The sequence below is a fragment of the Phasianus colchicus genome, chromosome 5 (genome assembly GCF_987193195.1).
Source record: "Phasianus colchicus chromosome 5, bPhaCol1.hap1.1, whole genome shotgun sequence".
NCBI classification, from domain to species: domain Eukaryota; kingdom Metazoa; phylum Chordata; class Aves; order Galliformes; family Phasianidae; genus Phasianus; species Phasianus colchicus.
In genome coordinates, this window is record NC_143440.1 from 20377848 (window position 1) to 20399765 (window position 21918).

Consider the following 21918-nt stretch of genomic DNA (forward strand, 5'->3'; position numbering starts at 1 on the left):
TCATTTGTTCTTGCACCAATTGGATGGGATGAGTAGTAGTTAGCTAAGAATTCAGATCCAGGCTGGACAGTAGGAAACATGCCTTTGTAAAAAAGAAAAAATAGTAAAAAAAAAGAATGGCACAGGCGTGGGAAATGTCTAGTTTCAGCTCAGAGCTGTCAGAAGTGATGTATCGGCCTCCTACTGCAATTGGGCTATGGTGACCATCCCCACAGCTTTCTACAAGCTGTGATATCGAGAGATCATGCTCATTCATTGACCCTGTCCTTGTGGTTCATTTGCTGTGGAGTCATATGTGGAAAGACTTTTGTGCTTTTTTGCTATTCTCTCTGAACTTTGCTTTACTTCATGCCTTTTGGCTTATGGTGTGGAAAAATGAGAACTCTCTAAGCAAACTTACAGCAACCTTGAGCAGTTTCTAGGCTGTGGCATGCAGGCAGCTGTTTATTTATAAGGGAAGTTATGCAGACATGACAAGGAGTTGGCCGTTGACCCTTGCATAGTATTGTAATAAATGGTGATGGAGGAAGGATAGGAGAAAAATCAAAGCGTCTTTACTTCAAAGGCAGAGAGAGAAGCTGCAATTAACATGGTCAGATATGGGAAATTCAGCAGGGGAGAGCCAGTACCAGAATTTGCACTGATGTCCCCTGGTCCAGACCCTATCAATCTTACCAGGGAATTTGACAGATGAGGAAAGTCAAAGAGCAGCTGAGGGATTCTGAAATCAAAGGACTTTGAAAGCTGGATCAGAGAATGGAGCTCTATTTTCCCATCTGCTTTGAATTTATTGTTGCTAATGAGGAAGCAGCCTCTGGTCTGAGTGAACATGTTGGACCAGAGGGGTCATTTGACATTTCCATCACATTCAAAAGTGGTATCAGGGGACTTCTTCTCCAAGTTAACCTTTTCACTACCAAGCCCACACAAATGAGCAATTTAGAGTGAGATAGCTAAAGGGGAAAATATGTTGACTTCCTTCAACTTGACTAAAGATGCTGTTTAGATTCCCAATCCATAGTGTTCTGTTTGGCTGTGTATCTGTTTCTTCTTTGTTGCTGGTGTACGCCATGGTTGATCTTTTTCTGCAGAGCTAGAGCAGCTGAGAATCTAAGACCTGTAAGTACTTTTGCTCTGTAATATGTGGGTTATGTATAAAGCTGGAAATGGTTCAGGCAGCCATGTACATGTGCGTCCCCTTCAGTGGATGCTGTCCCAATAAGCAGAGGTTCTGTGACAAGGGCAGACCTCTCTCCACTAGACTCCTTGCTGTGTTTTCTAAGCAGCAGAAATTGCACAGCGTTTGAGCATAGAAGCAGATGAGGAGGTAGGCTGATGACACTGAGGCAGGGCTTGGAGCTCTAACAGGAGGCCTTTCGCAACCCATCAGAGTTGATCTTGAAATCAGTTGTTTTGAATACCAGACACTGACCTCCCTATCCCATCTTCCCTAAAACTTTTCAGTATTTCCTGACCTTTGCTGCCCACTAATGTTGGTGTCATCGCATTTGATCTTCTCTGACTCATTCTGATAAAGATGAACGCACAACAGCCAGAGCCTAGAGATGCAGGGAACTGCATTTGGAGTCTGTGATCCTGTCTGGGGCTGAGCCAGCTGTGGCTGCAAATCACCTGCAGGGCAGGATCACTCGCATATCTTCACTGGTGGACAGAGCATTCAAGGCAAAGTGTTGGTGAGAGCTGAGTCTTTGACTCAGATCTGAGGAGCTTTTCTGTGCAGGCCAAGAAGCTTTGATGCAACAGTGGCTCAGTGGCACTGCCAACTCCATCTATTTTTTTGAGTACTGCAGAGCTCTGACCTCGGTAAGGTGTTGAAATAGATGATGGTTGCAAAAATTAGTTCAGGGTCTGAGTTTGGAAACTCGTGTGAATACTTTTCTAGCAAAACATTTTAAGATAGCATGCTATGAGACAGATCAGCCCCAGCCATTCAGAAGGGGACATGGTATGGTCTTACCTCTGCATTTCCAGCTGGCCAGGTCCTGTCTGAATGAGGTGTGTCAGAGGCAGGCTCTTGCCTTTAATTTTGAAAGACAAAAGAGGCTTCCCAGGCTTTTCGATTCTCTCTGGCTCCCTCTTCTGAAAACACCATGGAATACTCTTTATGACAATTAAATTATAGTTTTATTTATCTTACAAAAGGAATCTTCAGGTACTGTTGCTTTTGCTTCAGTTGTTTTTCTTACAGCGCATTGCTGCGGTGATGTGCTTATCAAGCATAGAAATGGAGACCCTTAGCTGTGCTCTGAGCAATTGCTGAGGGAAGTGGGTGATGGCAGAGGGTAGCTGAGACTTCTGCTGCTGACAGCACGCAGGTGGATGTGTGTGAGCTTACACAGCAGAAGTGTCTGTGTGCAGGTGCTCTTGGCATGCTGCAAGTGTAAAGTGAGGTGAGGTAAACTTCCTATTGCCACTGTTATAGTCCATGTGAGCAAGCTGGAAGCACAACACAAGGGAGAGTTACCAGGTATGCAGTAGCTTGCTGAACTGTGGTGGGCCAATTGTGGCTGAATCCAGAGGTTCTAATGAGCTTGAAAGCATAGAACCTAATTACTCTTCAAGGATCCATTCACAACCAGTCTCAGTTTGCAATCAAACTAAAGCACGTGACAATGTGTCTGCTGGGTCCTTTCCTTCTTACTGCTCTTCTGAAAGACTTTGCTGTTCCTGAGCTATTTCTTTTCTGGTTGTCTCCTTGGGTGTTAGGCTGTGTTGTTTTAGGATGATCCATCATCTGAGTTAAGTGGTGCCATGCTGGTTCCCTTACCAGCACTGCTGAGGCTAGTTTAGTGAGTTGTGATCATGTAAGAGTTGGCAAATAAAAGGTCCCAGAGCGGATGCGACACTGTGGTCATTAGTTACTGTGATATTTCAGATCATGTTTTCAAGTAAAGTGTTGGGAATTAAAGACAATGAGTTTTCAAGGACATTTTCTCTACTGGGAATGCTTAAACTCAGAAACATACAGTGTCGATAACATAACAGGATTAAAGCTTGTTGCATCAGAATCAGCACAATTTTGTTGCCAACCAGCAGCAAGAGCACAAAAGCCCTTATACAGCAGTTAATGCTCTTAGGAGGAGGCCCTCCTCTTACTGCCCATGAATTGCAAATATTGACCCACAGTTTGAGGCACTGTCTGTCCTCCAGTACTGCTCTGACTGCTGCCGTGCCCAGCTTGCTGCAGGCTGGCTGCATGGTCACCAAAACCCATGGGACCAGATGTGTCTTCTGTGTGGCCTTAGAGGCATCTCACCTTGCTGGGCCAGGCTAGAATCAAAGCATATATTTTTAACGCAAGCTTTTTTTTTTTAACAATTTTTTTCTGTTGATTTATAGGTATCAGTCCTCCAAGGCAAGGTTTTGCTAGGTCTAATTTTGTTTAGGTTGATTAGCAATCCTCTGGTGTGTATTGCAACAGCAGCATGGCACATGCCGATCTCTGCCAGCCACTCTTCCCATAGCTGGGCTGGCTGCTAACGTCTTCAGTTGCATTGCTCACAAAGAGTGTAGTAAAATTGATCCTTCCCCTCCCTCCCTCACTTTTTTCCTTTAATGCTCCTAGCACCAAATAAAAGGAAATCTGTAGTAATCGAAGCAGTGTTGGTGCTTTCATTCCCTTACTGCTGAGAGCCCCATGCTGACAGTGGTAATGTCACAGACGTGCAAAGCTGGGATTAACATCAAAGAGTCCCTGGCCCATGTACCAGCAGCAGGACTGCCTTCAGAGCTTGCTCCGCTGCCGCAGTGTGCTAGTGAGGCATGGGGGAAGCTGTGGAGGTGGCTTGCATTTGCTTCTATTTCATTTTCAAAAGTGCAGCAGGCCTGCATGCTAATACAATAGCTGCTTGCAGTGGTGGGGCTGCAGGAGGAAGGGGTCTGTTCTGTGGTGCACTCAGGGGCTCCTGGTGGAGCACTTGAGAGAGAAGGAAGAGAGGCAGAAGTAATGCCTGTTTTAGGGTTTTAAAAGAACTTGTGATGTTTCCTGACCAAGTTGATGCACAGCAGATCTCAAGGGGATGGTAATGGACCTGCAAACCTCTCTGTGGGCTAGCCCTAATAAAGGACAACATCTGAATGTAACTGTTTAATTGCTGGTATTTCTCTGTTGGGTCTGAGAATTCCAAACATCATAAATGCAGTAATAAAAGCGGGTTAATAAGGCAATAAATGGCAATCATGAAGTCCCTGGTTAACTTCAACTAAAAAAGAATGTGTCCTTCTATTTCACCTAGGATGGCTGAAGCCTTATTACATCCCTTCCTTGCCCCTGCATCTGCTTCACCTCAGGTTTAATTGAGCAATACATCACTTTGCCACTGAGACTCCACTGGTACCTGCAGACCCTTCCCAAAGGCCTGCTAATGCTCTACTGCCCTCCAGGAAATAGCAAATCCCACAGTAAATGAATGGAAACTGGGCAGCAGGGATCCAGCTGTGCAGATGAAGCTGGTGTAGGTAAGTCCGTGTGGATCACCCAGGCTCAGTGCATGCAGAGGCACCAGAGCCCTTCTATCACTCTGCAGGGCATACACATCACAGGCAGTATTACCGGGGGAATTACATGTCACTTCTTTCCTGTACCCAGCAAAGTCATTTCCCCAGTCACAGATCTGTGAAAGGAGAAGCAAGGATACTGTGTCAGATACTGCTGGGGGAGGGTAGAAGTGCAGGACTGCAGCAGGGAAATAATCTTGATGTTGCTTCTTGCTGAGAGCAGCTGCCAGCCTACCTGGAAGGACAACAGGGCTTCTTCAGAAACAAACAAACCAGTGCTCTTTTACTGTGGTCTCTATTCACAGCTTCTTTCTGAAGCCTTTCATATGAATGAAGTGGAAGGATGAACTTTTAAAGTGGGTCAGGGAGAGGTGAAGACTTGCTCTCAGCTATAAGCCCCAGCAGGACATGGCTTCTTGGAAAAGCATTGTAATAACGATTTAGGTTTAAGTTCAAGAGCCATAGCCTGTTGTATTTTCAAAGCTGTGTAGTGCTGTGCTTGTAAGGAACTGGAGAGAGTGATAAATTTTGCAAAACACTGTTTTCTTTGTAGGCAGCAGAAAATAAGTTCTGTCTTAGGGAGCACAGTGCTCTGGCATTGATATCTTTTTTCTTGGCACTTCTCAACAGACTCGTAAGGCCCATACACTTCAAGAGGCTTAATACCAAGTGGATCGATTAATTATATTCATCTCCTTACAAGAGGTGTAACTGCTTTCTTCCTGCTAGAGGTGAAGGGAGATGCTCAAGAGTCGCAGCAGAGATGAACCCACAGCTCAGAGTCTACATTTCTAGACCTTTCACTGCCGCCAAGGCTACTTGCAGTTGCCCTGGGGTCCCAGTGGTGACATCAAGGCCCCTAGCCCTGCATGGAGGCCAGGCCCAGCATTGCACAGGGCTGACATGGCTGGGGCACTGCCACTGCTCTCGTAGGCCCCTGTTCCTGCTCCCAAGGGGCCGTGGAAGGTATGCAGGTCTCTAGGCAGAACCAGGCTGAACTGCAAAGCTGCGCCTGCCATCAGGACAGCCCTGTGCCAAATGATGCTCCCCCAAACCCTGCTAATGAGAGGAGCTGCTTGTGCTTAGCAATAAATATCATTAGTGACCAGGATATTTATTTTGTATGCAGTGATCATCCCCAGAGCTTTTTCACTCTCTCTAGAGGATTACCAATAAATTGAATTCATCACCTGCAAGTCGAGATCATTTTCAGTCACTAGCAGACTTCATTGCTCTTTTCATTGCTTCAACGGAGGCATTAAGAGTGTCTGTAATTTTATTTTTTTTTCGAATGTTGGTACTTTCCATTTATTATTATTGAATTCTTGAAATAGGATGATCTCCTTCCACTGCCAGAATGCAGTCTGCTCTGGAGTGGAGGATGTCAGCACATTATGATACAGAATGATTTAGGAAAAAGGAATTGTAGAGGAAGAAAATTTAACCAAAAGTGTCACTGAAAGTACTTATCTTATGGGAAATTGTCCCTTCAGATCCTACAGACTGGATGAGCCCAGAAGAGAGAGCACACATATGTCAGAAGTATCTGGAATTCCACGCGAAGTACTTCCCTGCTGTTACCATAAAGCCATCAGTAGGAAATTCTAAGTCTCAAGTCAGAGTGTTAGAAAGCAGGCTCTCTTTAATATCAGCACTGGATGTGTGGGGATACTCTTACCATGCATGTCTTGCACAAAAAGGTCTTCAGTTTATATTCATTCGGAGGCCTTCCCAGAGGTACATTCATATTCTATACAAAGACTTGTGAAACCTTCCTTTTCTGTTCGATTCAATACAAACATTTGTGGAATCTCCCTTACCTATTCAATACAAAGACACAGACCCTTATCTAAACAAACGACAGGGTTATCCATTAAGGGACTTAGCAAGCTGCAGCTTGTATCATTGCCTCTGAACGTTGGGCTGCCTCCGTCTGAGCAGTCTCTGGGAATACAGTCTGGCCATTACCCTGCGTAGATCTGTTTCACTTATCTAGCAAAAGATAAAAGACCACTGTCAAGCAACTAGAAAGCCAGAAATCTGATCCCAGATTAATGAAACTATCTTGGTGCATTACAGACAACAGACAGGATCCTCCTTATTGTATACGAGAGCAGCAGCACCCTGCGTGTGGCTCCAAGGACAAGGTCTCTGCCTCTGGGAACCAGCAGCTCAAACTGGGTGCTGTGCAAACTGGGACAGCAGGGAGAATTACAGGTGTATCTTGGTTTACATTTCTTGCTTCGGTTTTCTTCCTTTTTTTTTTCTTTTTTTTTTTTTTTCCCCCTTTGGAAGCACGGGGAAGGTTTTTAATTTACTTGCCTGAGGACAAGGCAGCGCTGTGAGCGGCTTTCATTTCATTTTGAGGGGCTCTTCTTTCCTGGGAGCTGTGTTACCACGCCCACAAGGGCAGCTTTGAACGTGTCTATTTTAGTGCCTTTCATACTGGCTAAGAACTTCTGAGTTGGCACCAAAGGGAGAAATTGGGTCACTGGAAAGCAATGTGTGGATATTGTAAATAAGATTGCTTACAGGGCTGATGTTGTAGATGAGAGTGATAGTGATGTTTGAAGTTTACCATCTGTGCTGAGGAAGAGGAAAGCATCCTGAGAGACAGATGGTCAAGTACACTGTCATGCTGTCCTTTTCAGAGAGGGGAAAAAAAAAAGTTGGCTTGAAATGCACTTTTCAACTTTCTGTTATGCAGTGTGCTCTGTCATGGTTTTGTGTCTCTTTTGTTTCGGTCTGATCTTCTGATTATTTATTTGTCAGCAGACACATCTTTACAAAAGAGGATCAGCTGTCTGTTGACATCGAAGTGAAACAGTCCATGACTTTCTGCCATTCTGGTTTAGCTTAGCACGAGCCAATACTGACTGTTGTTAGGGGATCTTCCCCCCACCCCCAAGTAATCAAAAGTAAGGGTCCTTTGTAGGCAGATAAATGAGCTAAGTGCAGAAACAGGCTTGGGAATGTGGCTCTGAAGCCTAAATCCCTCAAAGTGCTCAGGAACCAGAGGGCTTCTGACAGCACATACTGTAAATCTGCAGTGAACTTTTTATCCAGGCTGAGCGCTGCTGCTATGCAGAGGGGAGACGCTGCTTCGCAAGCCTTGCTGACTTATGTAGTGCTTTGTTTGGAGGCAACAATGGAATTTGCCTTAAGACTTAAGGGTACAGAGTGGGGGTTTGGACACTTCTGGAGCTACAGGCACTGATGCAGTTGTAAAGATTTCCAATTAGCTCAATTCCATTTCTGTGCAAAGGCCAGGCATTGGTATACTTCAGCCCTCTGATTTAGGTTTCTTATCTCATTTTTACAGCAGAGTCTGGAGCATCAAAGCAAATTTGATGTTTATTTCTTTGTAGGAAACTAGAAGGCCCACTGCGAGGTCCAGATTTTCAGTGTAAAGTTTCTCTCCCTCGTCTTATTTGCATGGCTGAGTTATAACCCTTTAAATTATAAACAGAAGCACTGCCAGACTCTAGCTAACAGCTCTAATGGATGCTATTATATTTCTGCTGCTAGCTGGCACTGAAGCTTCACTATCTCATCAGCATAAAGGGATGCTGACAACTTGAAAAATCATGTCTTCGAGGGGAGAAATAGCTATACCTACTATTGTTCCAAGCCTTTGCAGCAGCAATACCTAGACGAGAATAAGGAGGGGAATGAGATTCTAGTTAGCTGTCTCTATTCAGTTGGTTTGCTTTGTGTATTTGACAGTGCTTTGTGGTGAGTCTGTGCTGCTGGTGTGCATTAGCACCTCCCCTCCAAGTGGGAAATGATGGCTCTGCTGAGTGCGTGCGGGAAGAGAGCTTACTTTTGTCCCCAGCCTCGTGTTAACAACAGCAGCAAAAGTGAGGTGAGAAAGCAACAAGAAAACGTGCATATATACAGAGAACAGGCTTCAGCTGTATTGGATGCCATTGTGCTTTGTGCTGTTTAAAACTGGTTTGCAAATGCTTGGGAAGGTAGGAGCTTTTCCCCACAGCCCCTCATCTTGCTTCCTTCTCCAGACCTGATTTTCACAGCACTCTGTTCACTGCCATTTAACAACAGATCTGTGTGTCGTTTGGGAAGGGCCGGTTTTGAAATGTTCCAAGTTGTCAGTGCCCTTTAAATATAGCTCTGACCAATGCTTTGCTGCCGGACTAAATGGCTGCCGGGGCTGCTGCAGGCTCCCAGCCCCGGCGAAGTCCGGGCGCAGCTCAGCGGCTCTGCCTGCGGGACCAGAGATGGGAGAGCGAGGGGAGACCAAGCTCGCCATCTCCTGGGGAAGAAGGGGCACACACGCGGCCGGGAAAGTTCTGTTTCGCTCCTTCCTTTCATTCCCTCTTCTCTTTGTGAAATGCTGAGACTGTAGGAGGATGCGCTTCTCAAATGTTTAAAATGGCAAGCACGGGTTTAGCGACTGCTCGGTGGAGCACAGGTAGACTGCAAAAACTACAGCAGATGATCTGGTTAAACCTTAGTTTTCAGTTATATGTTGCTTCAAAAACTAAAGCCTACCATGAGTTTCTGCATATCTGTATATTTTTGAGTGTAACTTGAGAAGTTGATGGAATAAATTGTGTATGCTTGTCCTTCACAGATTTCTCAGTAAAAGAAACTTGCTTAGAGATAACTCGGTTCTGTGTTGCTTGGTGTGAGTGAGTTATCACTCCACAATCAGGGTGTGTGTAGGAGGCGCTTTTCTACTCCTCAGAACTGGAATTTTTGAGCCCCATTTCACAGTGAGGGCTTGGGTTTTTCTGGAAGGAGCAGTTCAGGTGATTCACATACTGTGGCAGCTCTGTTCTTCAGTAACGCCCTTGGACTAGACTTCTCCAGAGGGAACAACTGTGTTCATTCCCATTCAAGGGAGATGTAAACTGTATGTGAAGAATGGCCACTGCAGTGCTGAAAGAAAATAGAGCTTACTCTACTTATTTGTTCTAAGTGGAGGGCAATTTCACTGCTGCCTGTAAACATGAGGGAAGAAAAAGGGTAAGCTGGGAGAAAACTAAGCAAGAGGAAAGAGTTGGTACAGGAGCAATCTGGTAATAAAGCTGTGCTGAATACGTTTAGGCTTATCTGCCAAATAGCAGCAATGTGTGGAGGAAGGATAAAAAACTGGTTTTAAGAGAGCAATCTTCTTGTGAAAAAGATCACGATTGTCTGCAAAAGCAGGCACTGTTCTCTGCGTTGCAGTCTCTAAGCAAGACATTAAGTACACTTAATGAAGTGTTCTTGCTGGTTGGGTAATGACAGTTCTACTCAGCCTCTCTTGTTTTATACATCTCTTTCTGAGTGTTAAGTCTCAACTCTTCTGGCACAGGTGATAAGAGCCAATAGGAGAATGCATAACGCTTCAGGAAAAGATTTGAAGGCGATCTCTCTTAGAGTCTCCTAGCTCTTGAGCTAGAGTACCAGAAGGACTTGAGATATACCACTTGAAGTCGTCAGATGGCATGCTTCTGATGCAGTGGGCAGCCTCCTTAATTAAATCCCCATAAGCACTTTAGCTGTCTGCAGATAGGGCAGCTCTGACACTCTCTTCAGTTCTTAGACTCTTCTCCATAACTATTCTGTAGTTGCTTAATGGTTTTGTAACCAGAGCTCTTTGCACCTGCCAGTTCATTACATTAGGCTTTACAACATTTTGACTTTAACATCAAGATTTTCCTCAGATCTACTATGAATGTTTCATCTCATTATTTATCTTTGCAGTGGATCTTACCTTCTAGAATAAGCAATACAACGTATTTGAGATTTTTAAGGCTACTAGGCTGTTGCAGCAGAAATGCTGTCAGGGCTTGAAACTGTGATTGAACACCTGGTGGGAAGGCAGGGCCAACCCAGGGGAGCTCAGGTGCATGCAATGCAATATACCTGAGTGACTGGAAGGGGTGGAGCCAGGATCCATCCCTTTCCAGACCTCATTTAAGGGTTGGCAGTGGAGGTGAAGGCATCTTTTGCTGGAGATCCCTGCCTACCTGAAACCTTCCAAAGGTAAGGAGCTCTTTTCTTTCGTTTCTGTGTCTACGCTGCTGCATTTGGGTTTGTTCTCATTTGCTGTAGCCAAAGACTTTGCCACCCTGCTATTAATCATCCCGTTAAAGCTGTAAAGGCAGCAAAGCTTCCTCAACCTGAAGAAATCTGTTAGAGGTATTTTCCATAGCTTCATCCTTGCGAAACAGATTTTTGAGTCTTCTCCCCTCTGATTTCCTGAATAGATATGAAATTTACCAGTTTATCACGATAATGTAAGTGTTACAATCTTCACTCTAGGGGGACTTCAGCAAGTGACTTGTCATACATCTCAACTTGCTGCAGAAGCTGCATTAACACGGTATCTTTTAAAAGCACAGGCTTTACGTAAACTACATCTATATTCCAGGCTGCACAGAGATGTCTAAAATTAATTAACAAAGCTTGGTAGCTTATGTACACATCCCAAGTGATTTCATATTTGCAAACACAAGAGACAATATTTTCTGTTCTATGAAAGTTGGGCTGTATTTGGATGCACCGTTCCATTTTGATGCCTTATGCAAACTCAGAGGAGTCTGAATTTTCTTTATTTCCTGCACTTCTCTACACGTTCAGTACATGTATCTATAAAGTTTTAGGCCAGCATGCTCAACTGTGATATTGCACTGAGCTGGTGCCTGTGAAAAGGTGCCCTGAAATATTACTAAAATGGAGAAAGGATGGTTTAAAAGATGAAACCATTTGAAGAAGAAATAAAGAATTACTTTTCAGCAACAAAAGTGAACATTTGTTATACCAAGCTAGAAACCAGGCACCATCAGGAAGAGGCTGAGGTAACCCAGGACAACATTTTTCTACAGAAAAAAAGGACTCACAAAATCAATTAGCAGTTCATTTTTTAATTAAATAAAGATTTATACAAACATCAGAACACTTTGGGGAAGTACAGGCACCATTCACTGTAGAAAGGCAGTACAAAGACTATCAATTCTTAACTTTTCTAGTCTGCATTTTTTGCAAAGTCCAAAGTCTAATAAACACGAACATTAATTATATGAACTCCTTTTTTCTTTTCAAACAGAAGGAGGAAATTGTTTGCTGCTAAAGATGTTCAGACTAGTCATTTTGCAAATGGTGCTATGAAGCTGATCAGAAGGGAATGTGTTGTAGCATAATTGCCCCATTTCAAAGCATTATCCTGTAATAACAATCTGCAGCATGGCTGTGCTTCATTGAGAAGGAGAGTGCTACATCTAGCATGCACCTCAGTACACACACATTACAGGGAGAAGTACCCTCCTTGTCTGCTAATGCTGGAAGGCAGCCCATTAACCAGCTTGAGCCTTTTAGATCCTAATTTCTGGGCAGGGAGATAGCTCTAGCCAATGATGCAAGTGCTATTTGCCATTTCCAATTATGACCCTTGTGATTAAACCAAGCTCTGAGCCCTTAAACCTTTTTCTGAAATAGAGAACTGTTTTTTCAACAACATTATGAAAACACTTTTTGGCACCAGGCCAAAGGAATGTTTAAACGTTAGCTTTTGAAAAGCTATCTTGTTAACTCAAAAAATAAATCTTTTTAATTTTGTTTGGTTAATACATAAAACATGCTATAGTAAGCTGCAACTTAGGAGAGCCGTGGGCACAGAATACTTCCCTTCCTGGCTGCTGGAATTCATATTATTGGGTTTTTATTTGTTTGCAACAGCAGAAAGTTGGTCTCTAATTCTTCCTAGACCTTCTAACATAGTGTCCAGGGTTTCTTTACTCAGTTCCACAGTCAGTGCAGAAACAACAGGACTATTTCTACATAAGGCAGCATCTTCCTGAATCTGAAAACAGAAATGCAGGTGTTAGGTGTATAAAAAATCCTTTCACAGGTTTTTCTACTGCCACTAGGCAAGATGGTGCTTGATGGAGAGAGAAAGAAAAATGTTTTAAACTTGGCAACCAGCTTCAACCTGAAGTAACAAAACATACTTCCTCACTGCATGCCCCACTAGAAAAGTGCACTTCCACTGACAGAGTGCAAATAATCATGTACAGCCATGAGTGGGGAAATTCTGAAGAGACTAACAGCAGGAAGCTGCATTCATATCAGAAGCATCTTAACAGATAGCCAGGATGACACTTAATCTCATCATAAACATAAGCATTAGATTTCTCCTCCTCATCTAATACTGTTCTTAGTGATTTGGGGACTCAAGAATGCTGCAGAATTGCCAGGTCACAGCCTGAGCCAATGGCTGAGCACCAGGTGAGAATGCGCAGCTAATTCAGGGAGCTGAGGTGCAAGCAATGTACGAGTGGCCAGAAGGGATGGACTCTGGATCTGCCACTCCTCATCCTCGTTTAAGTATTAGCAGCTGTGGGAGCAGGATCTCTCTGGACAGAGATCTTGAGCTATTACCGGTCACTAGAAGGGGTGAGCTAATTATTCTTCTTTGTCATCTTCTATTGCTTTATAGCACTTGTATCTCAGTAGAAGGCACTGTCATTGCCTTCTTTTGCTGCACAGGAATACAAGCAGTAAGTTTGGCTATACTGCCCAAATGATAGATGTGGCCAGTGAAGGAAGTTAGTAATCAGAAGTCATCTTCCCAATTAATTCAGTTATCCAGTCATTATTGAGTTACTTTGAACTAAAACCCAATGGCTTCTCTGTAACTTTTTTTTAAATTTTCTTTATTTCTATAGAGAACAATTGTGACCAGGGACAAATATGCTACTTCTCTCATCCTCAAAAGAAATCTCTCCTTCACAATGAAGAGACAGCTTTCATCAGAGACACTATTCCCAAGCTCTGTGGTATTTCAAAGATTATCTCTGAGAAAGCCTGTTAGTTGCACCAGATGCTTGTCCAAACTGTTTTGTGCTGCCACTGGTAAATCAGGTGTTGGACTCTGTTATTTTGATCCTGTTCAGGTATTGACATTACCTTTAACTGTAGCAGGCAAGTAGGGACTGCCATTCTGTTGATGGTGTCTGAAGATGTCTTGATGTCTACCCTCCAGTCCATGTCAACCAGCCGAGGCAGGGAGACTGGGGGATCAAAAAACAGGAATCAATTAGGCCTGACAGCACATGATGATGACACCAGAACAAGAACCTATGTCTATCCCTATGTACATGTTCTCCAAAGACAGAATCCTGCTGGCCCTGTGAAAATGTACAACCTTAGTGCTACTAACTGGCTTCACATTGTTTTTATTTATGTTGTAATAAACCAGTCAGTCAAGGCCTCTGCCTGACAATAGAAGAACAAACGAGGTTCTCCATCTTCACAAGCAAGGATGGTACAGTGCAAGACAAGCTAAATTCAAAAAGCAGGTGAGAGAAGAGGAGTGATAAGGTATCTTCATCTCTTTATATCTTGCCGCATGCAAGACTCAGCCATTTCAGCATGAGTTACTAAGGGACCTACTATGCTTACTGCTGTGTTCTGTAACTTGCAAGAAAGCACTCTGGATTCTTATAATCATACAGTATGAAGTGTTATTTCAAGCTCCTCAAACTGCGAACCAAAGCAGTCTGCAATATTAGGATAAGAAAGGGAAACTGCAGTCTTTGCATGTCCTGCCAAGTGATTAAAATATATATATATATATATATAATACCATCTCGGTTTCATCTACATAAGAGAAATTATTCAACAGTCTGATTGCAGTATTGACAGCAATAGTTCAGGGGCTGGAGATCCCATGAGCCTTCCCATGGGAGGTGACAGGTCCAACTTGGCTGCTCTGCTGAGAAGTTTGTGCACCTGTCCCTTGCAGACAAGAGTAGAGGATATTCCATGATGGTGTATACTTAAGGGAGCTTATTTCATTATGAGCCCTCAAGCGTCCCAAAAGCACCATGCAAACTGGCATAAAAGCTGAGGTTGAGGTTCTCCCAACAAATCCCTGGCACCAACAGACTGACTGCAAATGCTCTTTGAAATTCTGTGTTTTTCAACAGTGTTTTCAGCTGCCACCAACAGATACTATAAGGAGCATTTGAAGAACAGTCAAGTGAAACTGTGACAGGTATTTAAGTGGGTGGCATGCAGATAGCTATCTTCTCCTTATTCAACCAAAAACTTTCCTACTTTCATAAAGAAAATACACTTTTAACCCAGAAAAGGAAACTACTGACTTTCAAATCAGATTTGCAGGTGTTGTCTCACATACTGCAAACCAGAGGAAAGCATAATTACTTATCTAACCAATTTATAACAGCAGATAAAAGGGTGTTCAAGCCCTATCCTTGACTGTTTAGTGATAAGGCCTGATTTACCACCAAACCCCAGAAATTTGGAAAATGACTGTAAGATAAATTTCTTCTTTAAAATATATATTAAGGAAGCAAGTTGTAAGGTGCAGTTTAACAGAGCACACTTATCATTCCCACTTGGAACTGTTGACTCAGAACACCTCTCCCATCTTTTTCAACTCAATTTTCTGGTAGAAGCTGAGCTATGCTTCCTGTGTTCAGAAGTGCAGTGTCCTATTTCGAGAGAAAAACAATAAATTCTCACCAGGAGAAAATCTACACTGAAGACATTGAAGCACTGACAAACTCTTTCAGTTTGAAACAGCCTTTGCAGCTAACAGGTACTACTTTGTCAGAACAGTAAGAGAACAGATGATTTCCAGAGGCATAAGGAAACACTGTTCCAGTGTATGTCAGCTCAGGCTTTTGGAAGGAGTCTGAAGGAAATACAGGACCAACTCCACAAAACATTGGTAGAGAGGCAATAGCTTATTCTCCAATCCAATTTAAAATCTTAGCTGTGGTGCCCAATAGGTTTGAGGGTCTCTGCAAAACCTTAGCAAGTAACTGCTGATAACCATATTTGATATCTAGTTAAGAGCACCAGAAGTGGACAAAGAAGCAAAGATAACTTCTACAGAGTGCTATGGAAAGAGCTGTCCCAACAGGCAACTGCAGCCTGTCTGGATTCTGCCTATCATAAAGTGCCTTGTCTCCTTGCCACGCATTTATCCAGTCTGACTGCTAACCTTCCTCCTGATTCCTGGTACTTGGAGAAATTTATCTATGTGAGGAATGGCTCTTCCTCTTCTTCCCATCAGCAGAACTGTGGGGGACAACGTAGAATTGACTGCCTTGCCTTCTGCATTTGGAACAAATTTCAGTTTACAGTCCGTCAGGGCAAGCATTTGGCAACATTTGCAACAAAAAATGCATCTGTTTAGTGTTGTATGTTAATTTGCAAAGATTGATTGCTGGTGACTTAGGAAAAACAGAAAAGCATCTGCATTTTCATATTATCATAGAACAATCAGTTGGGTTGTTGTCTTTAAATCTCTGCTTTTGTTCCTATGTAATGTATGTTGGATGTTTCATGAATGTAACACTAAAAGAATCCATAACTTCTTAGAAAAGTCTTATGCCGATGGGGCTAAATACTCATCTGTATAAAAACATGCAACTCCAAGCAAAACTCCTGAGTGGCTCTGAGCACCACGCACTCAGCCTTGCTTCTGGGTTTTGAAGACCTAGCTATTACATCACGCTGGCACATCATGCTTGTGCTCATTTCCTCTAATGTTCGATTGTGTTAAGGATCTAAGGAAAAAGCACTGTCTTAGCAATGCCACGAGTGTTTAGCATAAGCATGGCTGTTTCTATTGTTACTAGCATTTTGCAGTAGTTTTTTCCACTTCCTTATTTTTCTGCCGTTTATACTCCATTAAGATTTTTGAGGGACAGCTGTTTGCCAAGTCCTTGCCATACTGTTCACCTCTTGGGTGTTATCCTCTCTGCATCCTAAGAGAATGGCCAATAAGATCTGTGCAGGCATTTGTGTATCATCTCTCCTTTGCAAGGCCCTGATGTCCTACAGCTGTCAATCAAAACAAAACAAAAAAACAACTCCTAGAGAAAAAACAAAGTGGTATTGCTGTATGGAACCCTTAACTGGAATGTAAATCTTTGTCTGCTGCTGTAATCAAAAGTTGCACTGCTAAATTACATCCTGCTTTGAAAAAGTGAGGAAAAAGCAAAGCTGACTATATGCCAGGTACTTTTTGGAGCATGGAAGAGTTAGATGTATGCAGATATTCCCCACTACTGTGCACTGCATATGTGCATCACTTGAATGGGGGAGTCGAGAGCACTTCAAATTCAGAAGTCTGGCACTCTGCAATGTAGCAACAGACTGAGCATGAAATGGAAGTTACTTGATGACTGGAAAGGATTTAGCACATAGCACAAATCTGAATAAAAGCCTGTTGGCCTTTGCTAAGCTCTAGGATACTGCCATCATACAGCTTCTTCTAAGACAAACAGACGTATGTCTGTGCTACACCATCATGAGATAGACTGTGAGGTACTACTCTAGCCTCCAGGCTCTGTCAGATGATCTGAGGAACGTTACTTAATTACAGACTTACTCTGACTTGCTTGTGCCTCGTTTCTCCAAGCAGAGCTGTGAAAAAGAGAAAAGAAAAAACAAAACAAAATCAGCAACACTTGAAAGGGAAAGAAGAAAAAAAATGAAAGCATTCAGGGTGGCTTATCTCTGACAGGAGGCACCAGGACTGCACTGTTGATCGGGGGAGAGAGACTGCTACTGAGTACTGAGGAAAGGTGGGCAGTGGTGGAGCAACCTAGTGGCACTAGGCCAGCGCACTTAAGGTGTATACATTTTGCCTATGTTTTGTCAAATTGACCAGCTACCAAGCATGTAGGCATCCAGAGCAGCTGTTCTGCCACTGTTCTGTGCTCTCCTGTGCAGTGTCTCAGCAGCACGTAAGCAGACAGCCCCTGGGTGCTGAACAACCAGATTGTATACATCAGCGGTGAAACCCTGACCACTGTTTTATCCCCACCTGTCGTACTGTTCCATGGCACAGCTGAACTCGAGACAAAAGCAGTTTTGCATGATGTCAGTTAGGTGCACAGCCATTTCAAAATGTTTCAAGGACAGAGGGAAAGCCCTCTGTGTGAGCTGATGCCCACGTACCAGAACACACACCTATGCTTTGCATTTGCCGCTGAAAGCAAACAGCAGGTGCTGAGCACTCACACATTCTCCAAGATTATCTTAGTTAAAAGGTTCTTCAGGTTTTGGTGGAAGTTTTCTGGAAACAGAGCGAGGATGTCCTCGGCCCCCGTCAAGCCGCAGAACACGACGTGCCGGGTGAGGCTGTGCAGGGCGGACACCAGCTGTGGGAAAGAAGAGGTGAAAAGGCTCGGCAGGGCTCAACAGCATCACGGCGGGCTCTCCCTGCTCTCCCAGCAGCCGCGTGGAGTCCCGCGCGCCCTCTCGTACCTGCGCGGCCTCCTCGGGGCTGGCGGCGATGGCGGGGCAGGCGCGCTGCGCCAGCGGGCCGAGGCGGCCGGGCGGGCAGGAGAAGCACTCCTGGCACAGCTGCCGTACTGCGTCCTTCGACGACGCCTGTCGGGGAACAAAGCGGGAGGTGCTGAGCAGCGGCCCGGCAGGAGGCAGCCCCCCATCCCCCGCAGGGCTGAGCACCGCGTCCCCTCACCTTCAGCAGGCTCTGCAGGGCGACGAAGTCTTCCTCGCGCATCGCCGCCGCCATCTTGACGCCGACAGCTGAGGTGGGGGGCGCCATGTTGGGGCGGGGCCGGGGCGGGGCGGGGCGGTGGGGCACGCCGGGCGCTGTAGTCCCGCTGTGCTCCGCTATCGTGCGCTGCAGTCGGAAACCCAGGTGGAAAGCTGAGAGGTTATTTTTCTCATGTTTTGCATGCTTTGACACAACAGACGTGCAAACTGGGGATGAGTATTGAAGTGCTTAAGCCTTAGCCCCGTGCTTCTAAAACAAGCTACCGTACGCATTGCTGGAGCTAAAATGCAGGGGAAGAGTGTGCACCAACTTAGCATCCCTCCTGCACACGGGGCTGCAGGCTCACACAGCTCTGTAAGGGCCTCAGCACCCTTTTTGGAATAGCTGGTGTGATGTTTTTTCGTCGTTGCTGTCAATGTACTGAAGAGTGGGCACAGGAGTTCAAGCTCGCTGCAGTGCAAAGATGCACAACCATGACACTGAAAGGCAGCAGCATCCTTCACTCCCTGTCCCCTTGAGTGGCTGCAGGCTGCTTTCACCCGGAGCTCACGGTGTCTGCTCCGTGCTGAGAGAGAAACCCTGGGGGACAGCTGTGGTGTAACGGAGCCCCAGAGCTCAGCCGTGCCGCATACTGCTCAGCTCACAGGAATGAGAGGTCCTGCCTCCGTTCTCCAGGCACCTGCAAGCGTTGAGCTGTCTGCTCTGCAGCACACACAAGGTAACATATGCACTGCGTGTATGACTGTGAGCTGGGCTTGAGATACCGTGCCTTAGGTGTGTGGCTGCAGGCGTGGCCTGTGTCTGCAGTGAGAAAGGTGGGATAAAAGCCCTGAACAGCCAGCTTCTCCCTCTGATGTAACCAATTCTTCACCGTCAGGGCAAATCCCTATGTTGGATGCAGGGTTTAGCAGTAAATAAAGCTATTTTCAGCCAGCGGGAGAGGAAGGCAAAAGATTTATTGTGGCGTTGCTGCACGATATGGATAATTACCTCAGTAAACTGTGTGTGTTTTACATTTTGTAAAAGATATTCAAATCCTCTTTCTGAGGGAGAAATTGCCTCTTCTTTATCTTGTGCAATTCACAGCACATCTGGTACCAGGACACCCATGTAATTGATGGGCTTTCCCGTCACCTTTTCTGTAGAAACAGCCCATCTTCATTTTCATTTGCATTATTCTCCCATAAGTGGAATAATACGTGGTATGAAACGCAAATGTGATGTCATTTGCATTGGGCTCCCTGGGTTTGGTGGGGAAAAGGGCTTCCTCTTGCAGAGGAACAGGTTTTACTTTCTGTATTGGGGAACCTTCAAGGGCAGAAAAATCCAAAGGGAGAAGATTTTATTTTCTATCGGTTTTCATAAACAACGGGAAATGAAGCTCGGGAGAGTTTGGGAGAACAATCTGGGGGTATGAGTTTACCATCTGTGGCCTCATGGAATTAATTAGTGTGATTGATCAGTTCAGAGAACTGCAGATTGTATTTATGCTGCTTTCTCTACTTGTGTGTTACCAGTAAGTTTAATCCAGTGCAGGCAGTACATTATGGAAAGCTGAAGGTTTGCTTTGTGGAAAGGCCTTCCTGGGAAAGCTGATATGCTGCTGAATTTAGATGGCAGGACTGAGTGGGCAGCAAATCCTGTGGATGTCAATTGCTTATCCAGGTGATGGTGCCATGTAACTCAATGCTCTGACTGGAAAAGGAGAAGAAGCTATGCAGGTTATAGGAAATGTGACTTTGTCTATTCCTTCCCTAGAGGGTGAACCTGAAAGATGTTATGATGGTCTGTCTTCTAATAATCATTACTGACCTAAAGAAATACAGCAGTGTTTGTTAACTGTGCATCAGAATACATTAGAAAGTGAAGGGTAGTGTATGGGAACTGCTGAGTCACGGCCTGAACCTCTGATTGATCACCTGAGGCAAGCAATGAGTCAGCCACAGGAGCACAGGTGAAGGCAATTCACCTGTGCTGCCGGAAGGGGTGGAGCCTGGCTCCACCTCTCCTAGACCCATTTAAGAGCTGACTACCAGTGGGGAAGGATCTCTTCTGGTGATCTACTCCACTGGGGTTTCCTATGCGAGCCCAGGATACAGATGAGTGTCCCTACGTTTTCTGCCTTGATGTAACAACTATGTAGCCAAGCTCTCTGCTATGCTATAACATCTGTATATTCATTGATTGTACAGGCAGGGTTCTAATTTTTGTTTGCAAAATGAAAAGTGTGTAAAATAAATGAACTAAAAAAATTGCATTCCGAAGGAAAAATGGAATAGTTTTTTAGAGGTCAGGATTTAAGACCCAGGAAGCTGGAATCATGTCTTCTTTCACTTGAACTAATGTAGGTCATTTTTGTTACCCAAATGACAGGAAGGCAATGCAACTTTTGTGTAATATAGAACTCTGCATTAATAAACGTAGGCATTTATGAATGGAAGTGGTATGAAAAGACAACGCTGTAATATGATCTCTGGGTAAGTAAGTCTAAAGGAAGCATAGGAGAACTGAATACAGGATATCGCTGAAAATGTTAACTGTCCTCTTAAAATCTGCCTGCATGTTTTGTTTTCTGACCCCAAAAATCAGCATTTTCTACTATCAGAGGTAGACAGAATTTGTCTAATTGTTAAACATTCTGAAATGCTATCTCCAAGTGGGGAAAAAAGTCTTTGTGTTTTGATAGGGGTCTTGTAAAGCAATCACTGTACAACAATTACATAGAAATCAGAGTGAGCTATGCCTAGATTAAGGACCTAATTATACGGAATAACTTTGTCGGATATATGGGTGGAGAGATACGAAGTGTGGCTGGGGAAGGAGAGAGGGAGCAGATAACTAAAGTTGCTGTGAAGAAACATGGCAAGGGAGAACACTTACTTGTGAATCATATATTCGGAACAAAAATATTGCCTGCCAGTAAACACAGCTGGCATCATGTCGAATTCATTCTCCAGTCCACTTCCTATTGTTGTCATTTCCTCACTGCGGAAGCCTTCTAGTTATGAGGAAACAATGATAGGTTTGTTTTAATATCAAAATGCTCCTTCTGTAGCACACAAGTAGTCAGAAGCCAACAAAAATACTTAGTAAACATGTTTCATCTGAAGGTGAATAAATTTTTGTCCTGTTTTTCTTTCAATTTTTTATTCCTTCTGTAGCTGTCCTCAAGGTCAAGAACTCCAAAGTCAAATTTCCCGATGCAGCAGGCGGTGAAGGGTGAGACTGCATCATGCAAAAAAGACTTGTCTTGTGATTGGTGTGCCTATCAGGAAGCTATGAGAAACACAAATTCAGCTATCTGCTGTGCCAGAGGCAGTTCTTCCTGAGTTTGAAAAAATTGGTTAGAGGAATGAGGAATTGGATAACCTCCTTAAGTCTACTTACAGCCCTTTTTTTTCACATGATTTCATGTCTATATTACCCAGTGGGACCCAGCTGGGAGCTCTCAGCTTGCAGATGTATCTGTGCAGCACTCTGTGCAGGAATTGGCTTGGACCTTAAGAGTTGAAATGCTGTTAGTCCAGACACTGAGTCTGAAAACTAAATTCTCCTTCTGTATAGGGCAAATTTACTTGTGCCCGGGCCTGGGTGATACAGCTATAGTGCTGACTGTTTTGGTTCTCTTGCCTGGGTACCTACAAATTGTTCTTTCTGAAGTAGTGCAGAAATGGCTATATAAGACAATATGTGGGCAATAGCAGTTCAGGGAGCTGGGTAAGTGAGCAATCTCCAGACTGTGAGACTCTTAAATACTGGCTATAACTTTCTAAATTCAGGATCTCCCAAACATGCAGATGTGGGTGTATGGGTATGTATATGTACTAGCTGCTACAATCAGATAATAAGTACTAAGTACCTGCTTAGTACTCATACCTAACCTCTGT

At 44.1% G+C, this 21918-nt stretch overlaps 2 protein-coding genes across 4 annotated transcripts in view; one reads left to right on the top strand and one right to left on the bottom strand.

Annotated features, from left to right (window-relative positions):
* The window catches only part of PRR5L (proline rich 5 like), a 104271-nt gene that overhangs the window by 15374 nt on the left and 66979 nt on the right, over positions 1–21918 (top strand). Inside the window, exon 1 of one of the 3 annotated variants that reach the window (XM_090140798.1) lies at positions 18147–18749. The exons of the other annotated variants lie outside the window; for them this stretch is intronic. The gene's annotated coding sequence lies outside the window, so the exon portion shown is untranslated. Of the gene's footprint in view, positions 1–18146; positions 18750–21918 lie in introns of those variants that run through there. 3 annotated transcript variants of the gene reach the window in all.
* COMMD9 (COMM domain containing 9) lies at positions 12185–18090 on the bottom strand. The gene is made up of 6 exons (XM_090140811.1): positions 17993–18090; positions 17776–17901; positions 17530–17669; positions 16895–16929; positions 13435–13538; positions 12185–12328 (listed from the first exon to the last, which is right to left on the bottom strand). Exons 1-6 carry the CDS (start codon positions 18077–18079, stop codon positions 12188–12190), a joined length of 633 nt encoding a protein of 210 aa, XP_089996937.1. The 5' UTR covers positions 18080–18090; the 3' UTR covers positions 12185–12187.